Genomic DNA, 21,054 nt, shown 5'->3' with positions numbered 1-21,054 from the left:
TTTGAAATTATCTTTTCAGAGAAGCGGAGACATCACAGTTTTCTCTGGTCATTAACCTGGCTCTGAATGTAGCTGTATTAGTTCTTTTCAGACTTGTTTTTTTGTGTGCAATTTTCTCCATATGGATTAGGTAGAAGGGAATAAATATTTAGACCATCCCTGCTTTTGAAAGAATCCTTCATGCCCTAATGTAGAAGTGCAGCAGTACTATCATTCTACCTACACTTGGCAATGCACGTGTGAATTGGAAAAGATACGTAATACTGAAAAAGAATTTATCAATGAACACTTGTAAGTCAAGAGTTCCTGTTCCTTAACACGGCATATGGCTGATGCAGATCTGGAGCAAACTCTTTTCAGAATGGAAATAAAGAAAAAGGTTCAATATACTAGTGCTGAGTAGGAAAAGAAAAATCATTCTTTAAAAGAAGAAAATTACTCCCCTATAAGTATAATATATCAAACAAGAATATGGAGGTAAACTAACATTTTTTTTATTAATCTTTTGGAAGGCAGTAAAAAATACCGTGTGGGAATGCATGCCAAAAACCTCCTTTGTTTTTAACTCTTAAACTGTGAATAGTCACTATAAAGTGCTTCTATCCAGGTTTAAAATGAGATGAAATTAGCCTCCAGACATGCTTGCTAAATTCATCACTGGACAGTAGCTGTAATGTTATTTCTCTTTTCCAAAAAATGATGTAAAGAGAGTAATTTTTACTTTTAGCTTTTTGAGTTCCTCCATGGGTAGGACAGATTCACCTCTGAAGATATAGTTCATAGGAATGCAGTCATTAAGCTGATGACAAATCTGATATCTGTTTCAGTTCTTTTATACAATTCCAGCAAACTTAAATATGAATATTTCAAAAATAGTTATAAAAAGAAGAAAATCCCAACTTACAATATAATTTTGAAGAAGCAGTTCCACAGACTCTCGCCTTCCGTATTTGATAATCCATGATTTTAACTTTGATTCTGCAAAGACTAAGAGTGACAGCAGACGGTACTTCAGTTCCAGAAACTCCATCTTCAACAGATGGAGCTCAGATGAAGAGACAACAAAATTAAACCTATAAAATGAATCACAGTATAGTAAAATAAAGAAATAATCATTTTTGCAGGAGGGACTGAAAGCTTTAGTTACAGTATGGATATTTTTCTACTCTTTCACCTCATTCAGAGTCTGCAAGCATTTAGTTATGTGTGATGATATTCTGATCACTGCTCTGGAACAACAAATTAATTATATTTCTTTTTAATAATAGAAAACATCAGCTCATGTCTGTTATTAAGTTTTGCAAAGTCATTTTTCATTTTTTTCACATGCATCCTGGCTGTTATATAACATTTCTTCCAGGGACAAGTTATAACAGGATCAATGTAAAAAAAAAGTATTCCCATCCAAAATCTATTGCTTATTTTGATTCTCATCAGTCTCAAAAGCATCAGGTTTTTCAGTATATTTTTATGTATATTCTAGGAGGTTTTCCCACCCATCTCAGTTTGCCACTGAGAAATGTAACTAGACAGTGATCTCTACATGAGCAGATAAAAAAGCAAACAGGCTCCCCCTCATTCACAGAAGCGTTTTATTTCAGATTGAAAGCCTTACCTGTCTGCCATATCCTCTAACTGGTCATGTGGAACAGGCACGCCATTAACAGACCTGGTCCTGTGGATCTCATGGAACGCCTTTTTGTGACCATCTATGTTTTTCAGCAGATCCTGATTGGATTTTAAGAAAGAGAGAGGTTTTGAGAGAGTGGGGGGAGGGAGGGGAGGGAGAGAAAAGGCTCACAGTAGGCTAACTAATAAGCACAATTTTAATCTGATGACTCAATGTAGTTAACTATTTGATCATGCTCTCATATTTCCTTGCAATACCACATAAGCATTTACATCAACTTAAACATTTACACAGGGAACTCCCTATGTGAACTCTGTTACAGCTATGTCGAACAGTTATGGAAGATTTTAAAACAGGTTACACTGCAAAAGGTTTAACAAAACAAGACCCCTTAACTGTATTAAATAATCTCTGAAGTGCAGTCTGCCAATATGCTAACATCCCAAAAGCATAATCCTCCTAAATTTACTCCTTAAATCTTTATAACAGATACTAACCTTTGCTAAGTATAGACTGAAATTTTAAGCAACTAATCTACTCTACTATATATAGGCAGAAGATCTATAGCTCCTTCTCTAAGCACATATTCCATATTTAGTAAATTTTTCACTCTCTCACCATCAAAAGACCTCAGGATCGCTGCCTCAGTACCACACGAACGACTGCGGAATGTGGTACCCGACCTGTATTCCTGCGATCTGAACTGTACCAGCGAAACCCCTACAGCAGAGCACACTTCAACTGTAACTAAGCAACACCGCCTCAAAAGGCTTCCTGGAGATTACATATTAAAATGAATGACTGGCAGCAGTCTTTGAAGAGATACTGTTAGCAGCAACACGTCAAGTCCCCAGAGAGCACAGAATGGTGGGGTTTTTTTTACTGCAGACAGACAGCTGCTAGCACAGGGTGCTCAGAAGCCTGCTATCAAAGAAGATCGTGCAAAGGTTCCCCCTCTCTCACCTCAGGGAACAATATGCAGGGTTCTGTACAGCCCCTACATATGTATTCATTTCTACGTGCCAAGGAAGGGCTTTTCCTCAGCCAAATCCCAGTGTTTGTACAGAAGGATTCAGTGGTAATTTTCTGGCTCAGCTCACCAAATGGCCCCACTGTCCCCACCAACCCACCTGGGTTTTCATTGTTTTCTGCAGCAGCCAACACCTTGCTGTGCAGAGAAATGAGGCTTTCTCAGATGCAGGTGATGTGCTGATTTTACAATGGTGAAAACTCCTGTGACTGACAGAGTCTCACATAAAGGAAAGATTTGGAACAAATATCTCAGCTGCATGAGACTTTGCCATACAAAAAGGGATGCCCCTCACATGCACTGTTGAGTCAAAACAAATCACAGTAGTTTCATCCAACATCAACTGGAAGCTCTTGAAAACTTATGTACAGCATTCTCATAAAATGAAATCCTGCTCTGGGAAATGACCCTCAACAAGCACAGACATTGCCCTTGATTCCTGGATCTTGGGTAGCAATATCAACTAAAATAAACATAGGCGCTTGCCTGATTGCATGAGGTTTGTCCAAATAAACTGGTACATTTTGTACTAAATTCAAAATGGCCATAAGCTACAAAGTTCACTAAAATAACCCATTGTCAGATGAGACAAAAATAAAAAGGAAGCAATGATGTCATCTGAACAAATCCGTAACAAACAAACAAACTATAATGAAACAAGGAAACAAGGACTGAAAAAAACACACAAATGCACTTCTGGTACTATCCAGTAACACATCTGAGTTCATCAACTCAAATCTGAGCAACAAAACAAACTCCAGGAACAAATGTAATTATATATGCTTCTCTTGAAGATTTTTCCATCCCACTCCCATGGGAAAACTCCCCTGCCACAGATTAACCTAAATCAAAGTTTATTTGTTGGCATGGAAATCCCTCACTACAGCATTTCTGATGCAAATAAAAAACAGTTAAGGGCACACTATTTTGTACTTCTTATGTATGTATCAAAAGAAGGTCTACAGTGTTCACATTTTAAGAACAAAAGAGTGTTTGACTTGTTAATTTTTTTAAAAAAACAACTGTCAAATCCTGTGAATCCTGAAACATTTGATGCTACCAAGAAAGTTAATGAAATTTAGCATTACAACAGAAAATACCCTGAAAAAATCCATATCTTCCTTACAGATTTTAACATAAGGGTTTTTAAAAAAATTTATTAGTTACTACTAAAGTTAGAATAGCTACAATTGTTTTAATAAAACGTAACCAGATGACCATGAAAAGTCTCAGCTTTTCATTATACAACCTTTCTTTTTGACGAAAAAGACCCTATCCATATCCTAAACACAAAAATTAAGACATTTGCTAAAAATGTTTTAAAGTAGTAGTGATAGAGGAGAAAAAAAGGGAAATAATACAGCCTCAAGCATTGTTTTTCTCTACCCCATCTTTTCCCTTTCATTTACTGGTTCAGTTTCTTTTATCCTCTCACCAGCATATTTTTTCACCAATACATTTTTTTCCACACATATTATGCAAACCCACAGAAAAAAATGTCACCGTTTTGGTTTTAAATGAGAACTCGTACTCAGCAAAGAATAATGGTACAATTATTTAAATTCACCTGGAAAAGTTTCCTCTTTACCACAGCACGCTATCTGCCATCACAGATGGCTGTGATGCTATCTGTCATCACAAAACTATCAAAATTCACTTAATTCTCATTTTTTCCCCCCATGAATGTCACCTGCGGTATCAGCACAGTTAGTGCATTAATTCCCTTTATCCTGTTTCACCCTATTAGTTCATACTGGCTGAACAATGCACCAAGTATTATGAGCTCCCTACAGAATTTTACCATAGAAAATAAAAATTAACACCTGATATGCTTCAGATAGAAGAAGCAAAAACATTCAAAAGCAATTCTGAATATTGGTTGTAAGATACACAGATATGACAGTTCAACTCACCATGACAAGACACCAAGCTCTAGCCACCAACAGGACAACACAACCCACAGAAAGTAGAAATAATTATCTTTGTAGAGTATAGATCATTTAAAGCTGTGAAAGCAATGGAGGATAACGCACAGAATGAATAAATCTCCACCTACCTTATGTTGTTCAAGCTTCCTGTGTATTGTGTTTGCTGTTTCCTCGTGAGCTTGCTGAACTGTTACTTCTTCCCTCAGAGCCGCCTCTGCCCTGTAGAGCCAAGCGCCTATGGTACCCAAAGGTGCAGGAAGGGATTTATCAAGGTGTATGTGCCAATCAAGCATCTAGGAAATAAAAGTAAAAGGACTGAAATTCTTCCGCTGCAAAAGTAATACAAACGAGTACAATGATAAAAATCAGACTTCACACTGTAAAATCAAACCCCGCATGTAACAGGCTATAACAGAAATAAATCTAGGTATATTATTCCACATGAGTTTGGAAATTACAGCACTCTCACAGGCAAGGAAATCTCTATAAGAATTTGTTGATTTATATATTTCCCTTTCTGAATGGTAATTGAGTTACAGAATGATCACAAATAAACTAGAACAACCGAGAAGCAAAATATCTGGAATGTCATCAGTTAATAAACACAGTAAGGGATAAAAGACCTTTTGCCAACGTTAGTTAATTCATGCTCCTGCATAAAATCTTGATATCTCTATTTTGAACATATTTTTCTATGTAAGGTTCACATGAGTCTCAAAAGACTGTGGAGGGGAGAATAGAGAAGTAAAACACTGTCTTATTGGCAATGTCAGTTATGGGAGTGAAAACATCATGAAAATTATGTGAAAACTCCAGAATAATTTTAAATAGATTCTCTGTTAAATATATATGTATGTATGTATGTATGTATGTATGTATGTATGTATGTATGTATATATGCACTATTGATATCCACTAGTAATAATGTTTCGGGTCAAATAGTATAATTTCCTTGGGATTTTTTCATTCAGATGTGCAAAACTCCAATCATAAATACTAATGTTAATTTATTACTGTTTCAAATAGGTAAAAATTAGAATTAAACCCACATTTATTGGTAAAGTATTCAGTATAACACAGAAACTTTACTAAAAAAGTTATATTAGAATTTCTCAAATAACTAGCAATTTACATAGGAACACTGGGTTTGGAAGCAGCATTGTGTACACTTTTCTTCGTATCAACAATGTCTTGGACTTGGCAGAGTACTATTACCACTCTTTCAAGTTAAGGGAAATCTCAAAGTTTAGTCCTTTTCTTAAAAGACTTTTCTTTCAAAATATTTGAGCAATATTAAAGATGATAGTGCAGTAAATATTCTCAAAAAAAAAGCAAAATAATTCATCAGTGCCAGAAATTTGGTCCACTTTTAGGTTCCCAATGCCTAATAAAATCAATAGCAAACAGATGTTTAAATTATTTCAAATTCCACCCTTCATTTAATAAAAAATATATAGCACAATGATTTTCAACTTACTCTGGAAGTGACTCTCTCCCATGCTTGCTTCACCACAGCTTGATCAAGTGATAATTTACCATCTTTCCTTAGTGACTGGGTCGCAAGTTCAAACTGTTTCCTTTTTACCTCATACTGTACTCTGAAATGCTTAAATGACTGCACAAAGACAAAAATCAAATCAATTGCAGCAGAGAGTGAAGCAGTTAAATTATTTAACATTTATGGAGTCCCATAACCTACGGAAATTTTGTACCCAGAGGAATAGCACTTCACTTCTATACTTACTTGTGTATTTTTTATGTATATATAGATAGGACTTTTGTATTTCCCTTCAGCTATCAGGTGCCTGAACCATATATGAAATGAGATAATAATTTATCAAATAAAATTGCAACTGGATTTAATGCTACTTGGGACAGTGGCTGCATTTAGAGAACAGCAAAGCTTAAGGAGAAAATTTAGGCCAAGTTTTGTGTTTCTGATTTAGACATTAACCTTTGAGAGAGTGGATGAAAATAAAACTCTAAGTCCTGTCCTCTCCACCTGTCACCTCATCCAGCCTTCAGTCATACCTCCTATCTGAGCTAAATCATGCAGGATCTGGAAGGATGGCACAGACACATGCTCTCCTCTAACTAGGGCAGTCCTTCACACTGCTGGGAAAAGCTCTGTGTTAGGCAAACCATCTGTGCACTGTCCTACGTAGCAGAGCTGGAGCTGACATTGTAATTCCTCCACTAATAACAGGCAAGACACTTCGTGTCCTTATTTCTCTAAACAACACTACAGTGACTCTCATATATGCAGACTGAACAACAAACTGCAGTACTTGTTACACATAAGGATGACAAAAATTTTTTATCATACGTAATTTCCCTGCTGCTTACCTGATATTTCTCCTGTAAGCTTGTTTCTGCCACCTGTGCTCGGGCTATGTCTCTTTCAAATTGTTCTGCCCACACTTTTAGGTCTCTTAGCACCAGTCTGTCTTCCTTCTATGATGTAGTACAACCACACATTAAAAAAAAAAAAAAAAAAAAAAAAAAAAAAAAAAAAAAAAAAACAAAACAAACCATTGCAGCCTTTTAGTGGAGTTGTCAGATATAATCCAGAATTTAACATCTCTATAGCAAGCCATTTAGTTGTAGTGAAAGCAAAAGTGCCCAATTCTCTTATCATTTACCTTCTCACCTAGCCTAACTGAAAAGCACTTTCTCAGTATGAGAGAAGTCAGCAACTAGACACAAGTCTTACAGGAACAAAATCACGACAAACGGGGACAATGTAGTGTCAAAGATATTATTAGCAGTTTTCATTTGATGTTATATTAACACAAAGTTCTTTAAAGATATCTTAACAGCTAATTTTAGTCTTCAACAGATTAGCAAAGTCAATTTTCTGTAAAGATATTTGAGTTGAAACAGCTCTAGTATTTTACCACCTTGTTATTAGCTGGTCTGCTATTGCTGAACAGTTATTGTCCGACTGACTTCAGAGTAATCCTTGATATCAAGCTTCAAGTTCAGAATTTAGCAAAATATTTTGAATATTTTAACATGGAAAATGAAAAGAATGAAAGAAAACCCAAGTATATTAAGTTACTTTTCCTTCTATGCCATTGTATGGCTTTGAAGAAAAGTGTATTTGTTTTACAGTTCAGTCTGTCATAGCACTGCAGCTTTGTAAGGCTGCAAAGTTCTCTGCAGAATTCAGTGACCTGGCGGTGGACAGAAAAACACTCACAGAAGTCTCAGGTCTGTGAGCATGTTATAAGCAAAGGTTATTGGGAAAGAGAAAGTATTCTGTGCACTGCGTAAGCAGGCTGGTCAAGTAGGATACAAGTGTCCATCTCAGATTTCCAAACAATGAACCAGATGTGTTGGCTGTTAATCAGAAGCTACTTCTTGAAATCAAAGAAGCCTTATTACTGTAAAATTTGTCAGAGGCAGATGAACAACAAATTTGTCTATTACAGTGAACAAATGCAACATCTCATCATCTAAGCTCATGGCCAACTTCAAGCATTACATGAGAGAAGAAAAACCGGACCATGAGATAAAAAAAAGAGTAGCCACTGCCTGCATTTGAGAAACAGAGTACTGTCTTTTAAGAAATGAACCTGACAGGGGAAATAAGCCAATTTAGGGTTACTTTCTTTGAAAGCTGCCTAAAAGATGTAAAATGTGACTTCCCCTTAGTAATTTTTAAAATATAAAGCTACTGCTTCATTTCAGCCAAGAAAAAGACAGATTCCTCAGATAAGAAAGAAATCTTTGATGTATTTCTACTAATTCTTTTACTGAGCCTCTACTGAGAGCTGTGGTAGTCGGTTGGACATAATTTGCACAACAGATCTGCAATTATCAGTTATCTTGATAGCCAGGTAGTTTCAGTGAGATTAACATGCTGTTAGAGCCGCTGTGCTGGACCGAAGTTTTCTGTAGCTCGTGCTCCTGTCTTCTGACACACACAGGCTGATTGATACCTGAGAAACAGTGTGGGGCAGATGTAACACTTCCCTGCTCCAGCTACCTGTAATACTGGGCTTTCCTGCAACACACATAGTGTCCCAAGAAGCCAAAACTCGTAGCACTTCCAAATTCTCAAACCATTTAAATATAGAGAAGGGGAATAACATTTCTATTCTTCTAGTCTGTGTGTGTGAATATAACAACAAGATTCTTTGAGAAAAACAGCAAATTCATGACTCCCCCTATGAGGAAAATCACAGAATTGTTTGGTTTGGAAAAAACCTCTAAGATCATTGAATCCAACCAAGCAGAATATAAAAAGAGAGCATCTTAACTCATTCAGCCATGAAAAAAGAACTTTGGTATTAAATTCAATCTATTCTTAAGAAGCTATAAATTTAGTGAGACTGTTGAGATCTCTATCAGCATTTAGCTGGCAGCTCCATATAAGCAATACTAAACTATGCATCTTAATGGATTGAAGATCCTACAGAAACCTTACCAAAAATTTCTTACTGAAAATTTCAGTAAGATAGTCTTGAAGTCATGAAGGGAACAAGTGGGCCCCAATGCTCTGTATAATTCACTCTATAAAATTTAGTTTCCTAAAACACTGCTTTACATTCCTCACATTCCTTAAGGTAAAACTTTGACAGAGCATCTTTATTCCCGGCAATTGTTCATATACTAATCAGAGCAAAGCAGGTATTTTGCAAGATTACTTCATCAGTTTAAAAATTTAATAATGGCTAAAACCCATTCTGACCAGGTGTTTTTGAAACAGAGTATCTCTGGAATTAAGAATACCTCTGGAGTACCTGAACATAACACAGGAACCCCCCCACCTCTCTTAGACCACATATGGTTTCTCTAATACTAAGTTAACAGCTAGCATTTAGCCTTCTGCATTTTAAAAAACTATTTATTTAGGCAAATTTTGATCACTTTTGGTTAATCGCAAAAGACGTAGGTGCTTCAGCAACCACCTAACTGGATGCTATAAATTATATTGTGCAACAATGCACAATGAATCTTTTACTTAATTATTCACATGCTTTCACAGGTTTCCAGTTCAGTACATCACTCACCACCTGCAAACTAGATTCTGTGGTCCTTGGTGGATACTAAAGCACTTTAAAGTCTCAGTTTAGTTAATCAACAGAAGAGATTCACTTTCTTAGACACCAAGGCACTTGTCATCAACACCCACCAGATTAAATGAGGTATCATTCTTGAAAAAAGACTTACATTAGTGCCTAGTATTCTTACTCTTACTAAAAAAATATCAAAAGGACATTCTTGCAGATATGTAAACTATTTTATAAAGTCTGCACATCTGAAGTAGCATATAGATCAGAAGATAAACCACCAAGAGAAGTTATCTAGAGTAAATACAACTATTTGTGCTTTCTCCAGCATGAGGACCATTGATCTCTGATCCATTTATTTGAATTCATCTAAAATCCTGTGGTTTGCTCAGTATGGTACTTCCAAGCAGCATTTTAAAATATTCATTTGTACACAGTTCCATGAATATGCACAGATTTGTAGAGATGAACAGCTGGAGCACTCTGCTGACAAGGAACATCAAAGAAGGATTTAGAGAGAAGTGTTTATGAGTTCTGATATGATAATGGAGTATACTTTAAATTTGCAAAGAAAGTTTTCAGCCCAGACTCAAAATCAAAACATTATTTTATTAACTGAAATGCCAGATTTAGTTTGAAAATTACATCATACAGAATACTGTAAGGTTTGAAGAGCTTAAAATATAATGAGAATTTTAATTATGGACTGGAAAAGGAGTATTTTGTTTATTTCTCTAAGATGTAATTATAAACAAGTTGAACTGTTCAAATTCTCACAGACACAATTGAATTTTCAAATATCACCCCTTAAATTCAAAAAACTTTAAGTCTGTTTTTCAGGGACATTGAACCATTGTATTGCATATGTACTGAGAAAAGGAAGTCTCTTCAAAAATGTTTGTTCATAAATTTGAATGATTAGATGGCTACTTTTGAAAACTCTGGCTTATATATAAGTGTTATGGATATATATATATGTTCCTAAAACTCACTCCCTGACAGTTGTACCACAGACACTGAGGGAATGCTGAGCCAGGCATCACCTTCAGGGATGAACTATTAATGACTATCTGCAGAAGTAGACTAAATCCCTGGAAAAGCTCAGAAAGCTATTTTTGCAGCTGCTGCTCAGAAAATTCCTCTTACAATGGGGAACTCTGCTGGCATAAAAATGTCAGAGATGACAGGATTACCTTCTGAATTACTTGCTCATCAGAGCACAAGAAGAAAAAAAGACTTTACATCAGAAATACTTTGAGGGGGTGACATTTAAGTACAGCTAAATTTATACCATGATAAGGAAATTGGCAGAGCTTTCACCAGTTTAAATCTCCTCTGGCTTAAGAAGCAATGCACTGGGGCTGTGTAAGGCTAAGGATGTATAAAGTCCCATTAAAGGAGCCCAACCTCCTTGAATGGATTGAGAATATAGGAGTAATTCTGCTATCAGTAGAAACTTTGCTTCAATACATCACTAGTTAGATATACATCATGTGAGATAAAGATGAAACTTAATCCTAGTCACTTTAAAATAATCTATTTTATGTATTTATTTAGCAAAAAAATCCCAACCAAAAAAGCCCCAAGAATGTGGAATCTAGGCGATTAATTGGATCAGGTCAAGCTACAAACACTATTGACTCACTGCAGCGACACCTGCTACTTATTTCACAATATTTTCACTTCTGCAGTCTTCCAGTTTCGCCTCTGAATGCTCATTTCATATGCTCAGTGTTAGATTTCTGAACTTCTCTCAGTTAACACTAGAAAATCAGTATTCTATAATACTAGAAATAATACTAGTTAATACTAGTTAATACTAGTTAATACAGTTAATACTAGAAAATAGGAAGTACCTAAAAGTCTGGGATGGTTAAAAAAACATACTTCTAAAATTATCATAATTTAGATGAAAAAGGAGCAGCCCGTCACGCAATTACAGACGAATACACTCTCTGCCCAACCTGCAAGCTACACACATCACTTACACAGTCATACACTCTACTATCTACTCTATAAACCTAAAGACATACAAAAATATCCATCTAAAATGAGATTAGATGTGTAGAAACATCAAACTACAATCTATTTATTTCATGTTTATATCTATATTTAATAGAATCAAAAGCAAAGTCTGCGATTTATTACCGGAATTTTGACTTGCTTTTCTATGATGTTTCTGTTATTTGTAAAATTAAGTGTTAGGCTGCTAGGGTCAGCTCATGTAAGAGAGCAGACCTAGATTCATCACATTTATCTATTGCTTTTCTGGAAAGATAAACTTAAGGTTAGAAAACTAATGTACATTAATCCCTGCTCCCCCCCCCCGAATCTAAAGTCAAACAAGTGCAGGATGAGAAAAGACAACAACCATGAAAGTTCTAATTTGAGCATTTATTCTGAGCATACACCCTTACCTTAAATTTCATAAAAGAAATGACAAAAGTTGGTATTGCTTGAAGTTCCTAGCAATATGAAACAAATGGGAAAACGAGAAGCAAGGAGGAAAAAAAGGAAAAAAAAAAAAAAAGAAGCAAAATAAAATAAAGCAAAGCAGGCAGAAAGTCCAGAGAGAATAGTAAGAGCCACACATATAGGATACAAGATGTATTTAGCACCATTATCAAGCTCACATGTCTGTATCATATCTAGAGAAATAGTTTTCATATTAGATCTGATTTCCAGATCGCTAGTCACTACACGATTTATTTTATCTGGAAAAACAGTTACTCACCTTAGAGTAACTGTGTTTCTTTGAGATGTGTTGACTACACGAGTTCACACATGTTCATAGCTGGTCCACACATGAGAGATTAGACCCCTTTTAATTCTGCAAATGCACATGCAAATAGCTGTTCCCTCTGACAACAAATAAGGGGTAAGTTTCAATCATTACTCCACTTCTTCCAATGCAAATTCTTTATAAACTGAGCATTGAATCAGGAGGGAACATGAACAGGAATTTGTGTGGACAACACATCTTGAGGAAACACAGTGACAGCTGAGCTGGGCGGAAGGTGGGGGAAGAGGGTTAGAAATATCCTCTCAGACTCCCTCTCCCTGCCGAAATTCACCTAGACACAGTCCAGTCTGAAGTAGGATTCTTTTAACCTAAATGTAGGCATCTGCAGCTGGGGTAGTCCCTTTTCAGCTCTTTAGGCAAGATAGATAAAAACAGTTGTATCTAGCATCTACTGTCCAACTTATTCTACAGCAGGCACATATCAGGTAAAATATAACCTTAAACAAGAAATTAGGATTACTCCAACAGTTCAGGGGACAAGAGTCTCGCAAGGTTATCTCTCCCAGGTACCTGGATTGTGTGATAAATATTTCTTTAGACTACACTTCAGCAGGAAGACAGAGAGGCTAAAAATAGGGGGCTAGGCTGGTCACAAAAACAAAAAACTTTTTAATCAACTGCCAACCATGTTTTACCTATCATTACTTTAGGGATGGATTAATCTGACTCAGTTTTATCTCTGTTAAAATGCTCTGCAACACAGACTTCAGGAAGATTGTTTGTTTAGGATGTTGTCTTAAGAAAGATGTCATCTGGAAAGTGTTTATCTTTTGCTGACTGTAGGTGGAGAGCTGTAAGCTTTTAGATTTTAAAGGTGAATCCTGTCCTAAGTAACGAAACTAACCAAATAATATAAAGATGGACCTGGATACTCCAGGACAGTAAAAAGGAATACAGTTCTTCCTCCAGGAAACAAAGAACGATGACATTAGAAATTTAGTGCAATGTCAAACTCTTACTTTCTTCTCAAAGTCTGGAAGTTACTTGTTTCTGTAGTGTGACTTGCAAGGGGTCAGCAGTTCTGCCAAAATTTATGAGGACTGCTAGTGGAATATCTTAGTGGTATCTAAGAAGAGGAAGTGGCTCTGAGATCAGCATGTTAGCATGTCAAATTGATTTGTGTTGTTCTGCTTCCTAGGAATCCACAAATTCTGGATGCAACTTGTTATTTGCCTTTTCATAACTCATATGCTAGCATCTCTGTGGGTGCAGCCAGAGACAGGGAGAGCATGGAGTGGCTGAATCCTGCATTTTCCTGCTCGTCTCTGCATAAAGCTCGGGGGAAGGCGGTGAGGCTGTTCCTCAAAACCCAATCCCAGCACAGCAGAAGGCCTGGCCAAGGCTGTCGCTGGCAGAAGCTGCCCTGTGTGCCATGGTGTGAGGATGGCAGGACTGCCTCAGCCTGAACAGGCCACAGCACGAGGCTTCAGTGCTCACTCAGCCCTCTTCATTGCTCAGTGGGATGCTGAGACACTGGCACAAGCACGTACTCAGATTAATGTCGCCAGAAAGAAAATGATAAGTTCCAGTGCTCAGGCACTGGAATCAAACAGCAAAGCTACAGCTACCTTACCCTCACACAGGCATAATGAAGGAGACTCACTCCTTTCAAAATTCTTTTCTACCTCTGTAGGGAATGCAGAGAAACACTGAAAAAAATCACTTCTTCTTTCTCTCTTGCTGGGGCTGAGCAGATTGTCTCAGCAGTGCTTCCCATGTTTGCCATGAAGAAAGCAAATCAGCAAATCACTAGGAAGTGAGTCATGATAACTTGGCATCGCTGAGCATAGCCATTCCAGTGCAAAGCCAATGCACTAGAGCATATACAAAACAAATTCCAACGAAAAAACATGATTGAAAATAATTCCTTACAGCAAAGAGTTAAACGTCAGTGTGAAATATGAAGGAACTTCTGCCAAAATTGCAAATGCCTCTCAAGCATAAAAGCCCAAAGACTGTACCTAAGAAATATCCTGGACCACTCTTGTTGTTATCTAGAAACCCAGTGTAATAGAAAGATAAATGACACATTGCGTCAGGTAACGTTGTTGTGCTTAAAAACCTGTAAAGGAACTTTAGGATCCATTGGTTTGCTACTATCTACAGTAACTGTTAGTGTTATTTTTTGCTCCTGCTACTCGTGAAAAGGGGAAAATATCCGCAGGATCACCATACTATTTTCTCCACCTACTAAACATCTGCAGCACTTGTTCCCTTATTCTTGGCTAATCTTTCCCAGTTCTCTTAGTGTGCTTGCTATAAGAAAGAAAGCTATAAAATGCATTTATAAAACCCCCACTTCACTATAAACTGTTTCTTATAGTTATGCAAGAGAAACTTACATCATTCTCTGGCACATCAGTCACTGTATGATGAGGATCAGGATAATACTTCAAAAACTGGGCTACATAGGTCATGACAGATTTTTCATCTGGCTTTTCAACATCCACATCTAGGCAAGTATAAAACATGGAAAATTAAATTTTTAGCTGAATGGCATAACATGCTGCTTAAATGCCTAAACACTATGAATCAGCACATCTGGCTTAAGACAAGTCAAGCAGTTCAAACTTTTTTCAGCTACGCATTAGGTACCTTCTGGGTCAAGGAGCCTTGGGATTCCTAGTTCTGCTTCTGCAATTGTGAAGGCTTCTTCCAGGTTTTCTCTGTTTGACCTTCCCCTTACTTTCTCCATGTCCACTAAATCTGGGCGGATAGCATGAATAACAGAATGAAATGCAACACCACTCCTCCAGCTTTGTCCAAAATCTTTGATTTCAATTCCAACTTGCCTAAAAAATATGAAAGGGAAAGAAGTTACTAATAACATTAGGACTATGTGAAACAGAGGGGGAGAGACATGAATGCTCCACCCAGTGGTTTCCCATCATTAAACCCAAACCACTTGTTCCCATAATGCCAGTCAGGTCAACTACATCTCCATCTATCCACTCCATAAATTCATTTCTGCCTACGGAGGTACAAGTGGTTTTTTATCATATACATGATGTATTTCTCTCCGGTGCCAATAAGCCATGAAGCAACAAGTAATGGGGTACCCAAAATTCTCCAAGTTGTTATATGATGCACGGAGTCTGTGTATGTACACACTTCCACTCACTATTATCTCCCTCCCTATAAATCTCACTCCATTAAAACTGCTGCACTTCAATTAGGTACATCAGTATCATACAAATAAAATTCCAAAAGAACTGCGCTAACCTGTTATTTTTTAAAATTACATCATGAACAGTGACATCACTGCTGTTTAGGGGAAACTATAACACACAAACTTTCTCTATGTTTGTATCAAAAGCATAAATTTTACTATAATTTCATATGCCCAGAAGACCTAATATGCCCACTAAAAAATAAACACAAATGATCCAGAAATAGCAATATACAATAGGAATGTAATCAGAACTCAACCACACTTCCAAATCACCACTTCTTTTACCAGTAATTCTGAAAGGTATGGCAATCAACAGACAGCAAGACCTTTTTTAACTGTCTGAGCAAACAAGCATCCTTTCAGGACACTAAGACCCTAAGGTAGTCTTGCCATTGGGAGGTTCAAGCCACAGTAACAGAGTAAAGTTTCATTCAAATCTCACTGTGATCAGCGAAACACTTTCACTGACTCTAAGGAAGTAGCCCTTGCAAACTACAGTGTGAAGCAGGCCCAGGTGAAGTGTACCACTAGGTATCACTCAGCTTCTTTCAACATATTTTATCAACTCTTCCCAATAAAACTGACAGTTTAATTTATGAACCTATTTTCATTTTGTTTGTTTGCATGTCTGTAAATAGAAAATGATCACTTTCCATTGCCAGTGTCTTACCATCAATAGTACAAAGGAAGAAATTCAAATTGGACTGCACTGCACTATAAATTACTGTATTCTACCTCTGCATAAGTCTGAGTCTTTGCAATTACATTTCTTTTCTCTAAGGCACCATCCAATAACTCACCATTTCCCCTCTATATTTTGTACAATTGATGTTTTCAAATAGCAGTGATTCTTTAATATGGGCAAATAAATCCATGTTATTTTACATCTCTGATTTTCTTCTGATTTTATTGCGGAAGCTATCAAACTACCACAGTGTCTTTGATATAATTTATGAGGGGATTAATATCTTTTTGAAAGCTGAAACAGCATGCGATAATTTTACAGAACAGAGGAAAAAAATCTTAAGTTTACTAGACATAGCAAGAAGTATCTCCAAAATAACTTGGATTAAGAAGAATGAAGATTCGGGACAATTTGTGTAATAATGCTTCCACTGCATCAAAAAACTGCAGAAAAGTATACATAACTTTTCTTAACTTGCCTTTTAACAGCAAGTGCCAGAATATATTGTTCCTACAAGCTTTCACTGAGGAATGCTTAATCAGTGTGGTACTGGCAGTGTCACATCCAGTGTTTTGGCAGCAGGACCAACGCACTGTCATTCAGACATCTAATTCCCCTTTCAGCTCCTCATTGTGTCAGAGATAATCCCATTCATTAGTCAGAAACTATAAAAAATGCAAAACTAAAAATGCATGCAAAATTAATGTAAATCATTACCTAACACTTGATTTGTTGTATGATGGTAACATTTAGCAGCCTAAGCCGTCAAAAAGAATACGGTGATGGGCTCTATAATTACATATAGAGGAAGGTACTATATAAATACAGAGCAAAGGATGATCCCCGACTGAGAGAGCTTAGAATCTGAGCAAAGATCTTGCACTTAAAATACAAAATCAGTTCCTCTGTAGTTCACTTACTTTGCTGCAGTGTACTGTAACCATTTTAACAAAGCCTTCCTGGCACTTCCTTGGACCTTGGTTACCACCTTCCGTTTGCTTGGGGGACTTGCAGTTTCTGAACTGACAACACTTTCCACAGAGGAAGCGCTGCTAGACAAGGGCTGCAGCTGTGGGAGGTTGCTTGTAAGCTCTTCAATCTGCATGGAAAAAAAAAATGTTAATGAACTCTTTGTAGATAATCTTCTTGATTCACACCAATTTCTTTAATAATTTCCTAATACAACTGTCAAAACAATGTTGGGCAGAAGCTATAATTAACTGTGTTTTATTTAAACATACATTACAGGAGCTTTAGAAACACTAATGGATGTGCCCAGGTGATGGTCCTAAATTCAGAAGCACTAGGCATATAACAATTACTGACTTCACATCCTACAGCTAGAACAATATGCAAGCGTGTCATGCTATCTATTAAAGGAAATTATCACCAAAATAGGAGACAATATCTTACATGTAGTTTGAGTTAAGATTATAAAACAATCCACTCATTTCAGAGGCGTTTCATTCAATTAAAGAATGGCAGTGGCCTCAATGATCTCATCTTTGATACTTTTTTACTTCCTGTTGTACTGTTCTGGCACAAATTCAATTGTGTTTTTACTTAGAGGTACCTTGTGAAGAAAAAGTAAATGTACTGCAGGCAAAGTGCATTAAAAGTGCTTGTTGGGGGTGTAGGATGGTAATTATATCTTTCATCAAGAGAAAATCATTAACTTGATTCTTTCAAGAACATTAATTTGACTAACAATTAGGTTCTTTAGATGACAAAGGTATAGCCAGAGGATGTTGCAGGATTTTTTTATGCCGTCCTCTTAAAATCCAAAGTTGTCACATCACAGAATGAGTCTGCCAGAATGAGTACCACAGCTTGTATGGATTCCTGCTTTCAACCATGTTAAAATTATGTATCTGTATGTGAAAATTACAGGAAAGGTCAAAAAATGACAAAAATGATGCAGAGAAGTAGAGTTTTAGTAAGACTGAGAAACATAATCTTCTCTGTTCATGTATGAGCTATAAATAAAAATGTTAACATCATTCTGACTAACTTTTGTTCTGATGCACTCTGAACTACTGAGGTATCACAGTGGCTGGTGCTGAGGAGAACAGCATCCCTGAGACATCATAAGGGAACCAAAGAACTCCATAAAAGAAGAGCAATAAAATTAGTTGTTATTTTAAGTGTGGAATAGTGACTCACTTTGTTAACCCATATGGACAGGATTTAAAAGCCAGTTTTACCTCCCACCTAACTTCACCAGAATGCAACTGATTTCTCCTCTACAAATTCAACCCTTTCTAAATAATTCACAGCTAAATTTCATCCTCGCAAATACCTCCATCTGCCAGTGAAATCACCATGTTTACATGAATGGTTTGAGAATAATTACTGCCTGACATCTAGTGCACCGGAATTAGACCTGGGGTTGCTTAAGATACTTGTAACAAGAATCCACAATTCTATTACTTTCCTCTTTTGCTGTTTTGTATTCTTTAGAGAAAGGCGAAGAATACGTTTTGGTGACAAAGAAACTCTCCTCTAGGCAAAGACCAATCTATTCCACAGACAAGTATCTAATTTTACTCAGTGCGAAGCACCCCCACCATCAGCTGTTGATTCAGCATCAGATCCTCAGCAAATTACAAAGTGACTTAGCTACGGTGAAAGACCGGAACTATACCAGTTAATGTAAAGTGATAATCTGAACTATTGTTCGAGCAAGCAACTCTGAAGTATAAAAAATGTAGTACCTGAAAATATAAAATTATGGTCCACACCAAGCCAAGCACAATAGAAGGCCTGCCATCGGCAATATCAGTTGAGTTTATGTTGACAAGCTTAATCTATATAGAAAAGAAAACATGTTAGTATCACACACAAAGAACAGCAATTATGAAATGTATTTGAAATAGGCTCTATATTTCAAATACATTTCTGCAATCAAACAAGATTCTCAGTTAAAAAACCCAAATACTGAATAGTGCAATTTCATATTCAGAGAAGTATAATTTCACATTTAGAAAAGTTTCGCAAGTAACGGAAAATTTTTAAGACCAATCCATTGTATTACTTGTAGAAAATATAATTTCAAGCAGAAAGAAAAATAAAAATTAGATAGAAACACTGTACAAACCGGAGATCCTCTGTATACGGACTAGCATGAAAAACAAAAGGAAAAAGATGAAACAAAAATAAATTTTAAATTATTAATTATTAGGCAAATGCATTAATCTATTTTTTAATGCAATGAAAACACATTTTTGGCATATCTTTCAATACAAATTAATCAAGAGGGCAAATTAAATACTATGCAGCAGATTTTAAATTATGCAGGAGTTTCTTGATATAGTTCTAACCCGTGTGTAATGAAAAGAGAAAAGTGAGTTCAAAAATAAAAATATAAAAAGGAAATAGGTGGAAAAACCATAAAAGAAAGGAAATGGATAAAAAAAATGCCAGGGTTCTCCTGCAAAGAGCATTTTATTGTAAAGGATATCACAACGACTGATTAAGGCCCCTTTGCAAGACAAGCCTAACAATAGCTCTTTTAAAAACAGAGTGGGAAAAAATTAGTTGTCCAAGGTCAAATTAAGTTTTTCAACAGAAATGGGAACAGATTTCATGACTATTAACTCTCAACTGGTAACCTACAGTCTGAATAAAATATCACCCTAAAGTAAGTTTGTAAGATAGAAGGAAATAAAGAAAGGAATATATGACAACGAAACTAACGTGTAGATAATGCTCAAGGAAATGAAATAAAACAATTAGTATTGGAAAGTTAGCAACAACATTAGTACCCATTTCCTCAGCAAAACTAAGAATCAGACAGCAATAATGATAAAAATATGCATGACTGCCAAAGTGCCCATCTACTAAAAGCTTGTTCAGGGACAAAGGTTGTGGAAAAATCTTGGTGAACAGTCTAAAGAGAAGATGGAGAATGACTTCAAGTGACCTCATTTGTCTCTCCAAAGCAGAGAAAAGACTGCATTTCTCTGAATCAGCAGCTGGAAATCCACTAGATTATGTCAAGTGCAAACAAAATGTTGTCCAGACCTCTTAAGTTTTTTCCACATTAAACCTGCACAGGCTGCTTTGGAAGAGGCAGAGCAGAAGTCTCCATAGTTTACATTTTCATTCCTCTCCACCAAGAAATTGACAAAACTCTAGGAAAATTGATATTACTAGTTTCTCCACCAGTCAATACGGGAAAATTTTGTATTCCCTATCTTAAAAAAAATATACCTCATTCTCTCAGCTGGACCAATGCCAAGAAAAGCTTTTCTTTTAGTATCTATTACAAAGCAAAAGATTCACAGGGACTCAGCTAAAGCTTCTGATTAGGCTACTGCTCACAGAAGCACAGCCTATGTAGTTTAGTTACTGAGTTACCTCTATCTTATACACTATCAAGATGGATCTAGAACTAAAAATAAACTTTTCAGAATCAGGATAAAACCAATTTTGTCCAGAGTAGTATCTGTTAATTGCGAACTGCAGTTTGTAGTGTAACAGGAGTATCAACAGAAGCCTCTTTGGACAGCGAAAGCAGGAAGTTGGTAAAATGTGTAATAAGGTTTATTCATGGGAGAGCCCAGAGAGGAAGGATTCATGGACTCCTGACCATGTTTGTTGCCCTCTGAGTACCGCCCAGGGCTGGCATTCAGCTGATGAAGGGGCACTTGCCATCTGAACAGTATCCCCACCTCCTCTGGGAGAAGAAGGGTGACAGGCTGGATAGATGCATCCTTTAGGCTGGATTCAGCTTATGGAACACTGCTATTGACCACCCTGATACACCTGACAGCCTGCATATTTCCA

General features: G+C 36.6%; 1 protein-coding gene across 19 annotated transcripts in view; it reads right to left on the bottom strand.

Annotated features, from left to right (window-relative positions):
* SYNE1 (spectrin repeat containing nuclear envelope protein 1) overlaps window positions 1–21,054 on the bottom strand; it is a 301,821-nt gene that overhangs the window by 206,952 nt on the left and 73,815 nt on the right. For 14 of the 19 annotated variants that reach the window (XM_058419842.1, XM_058419838.1, XM_058419852.1 and 11 more), the window contains 10 exons: window positions 19,364–19,384; window positions 18,981–19,073; window positions 17,187–17,365; window positions 15,005–15,201; window positions 14,752–14,861; window positions 6,935–7,042; window positions 6,066–6,203; window positions 4,717–4,881; window positions 1,616–1,728; window positions 905–1,073 (listed from right to left, as the gene is read on the bottom strand). In XM_058419842.1, coding sequence (XP_058275825.1) covers window positions 905–1,073; window positions 1,616–1,728; window positions 4,717–4,881; window positions 6,066–6,203; window positions 6,935–7,042; window positions 14,752–14,861; window positions 15,005–15,201; window positions 17,187–17,365; window positions 18,981–19,073; window positions 19,364–19,384 — 1,293 coding nt within the window. Of the gene's footprint in view, window positions 1–904; window positions 1,074–1,615; window positions 1,729–2,248; window positions 2,315–4,716; window positions 4,882–6,065; window positions 6,204–6,934; window positions 7,043–14,751; window positions 14,862–15,004; window positions 15,202–17,186; window positions 17,366–18,980; window positions 19,074–19,363; window positions 19,385–21,054 lie in introns of those variants that run through there. The other 5 variants (XM_058419844.1, XM_058419859.1, XM_058419843.1 and 2 more) reach the window with 2 other exon arrangements.

This window comes from Hirundo rustica, chromosome 3, assembly GCF_015227805.2.
Source record: "Hirundo rustica isolate bHirRus1 chromosome 3, bHirRus1.pri.v3, whole genome shotgun sequence".
Classification (NCBI taxonomy): domain Eukaryota; kingdom Metazoa; phylum Chordata; class Aves; order Passeriformes; family Hirundinidae; genus Hirundo; species Hirundo rustica.
This window is presented reverse-complemented; position numbering and strand designations above follow the sequence as displayed.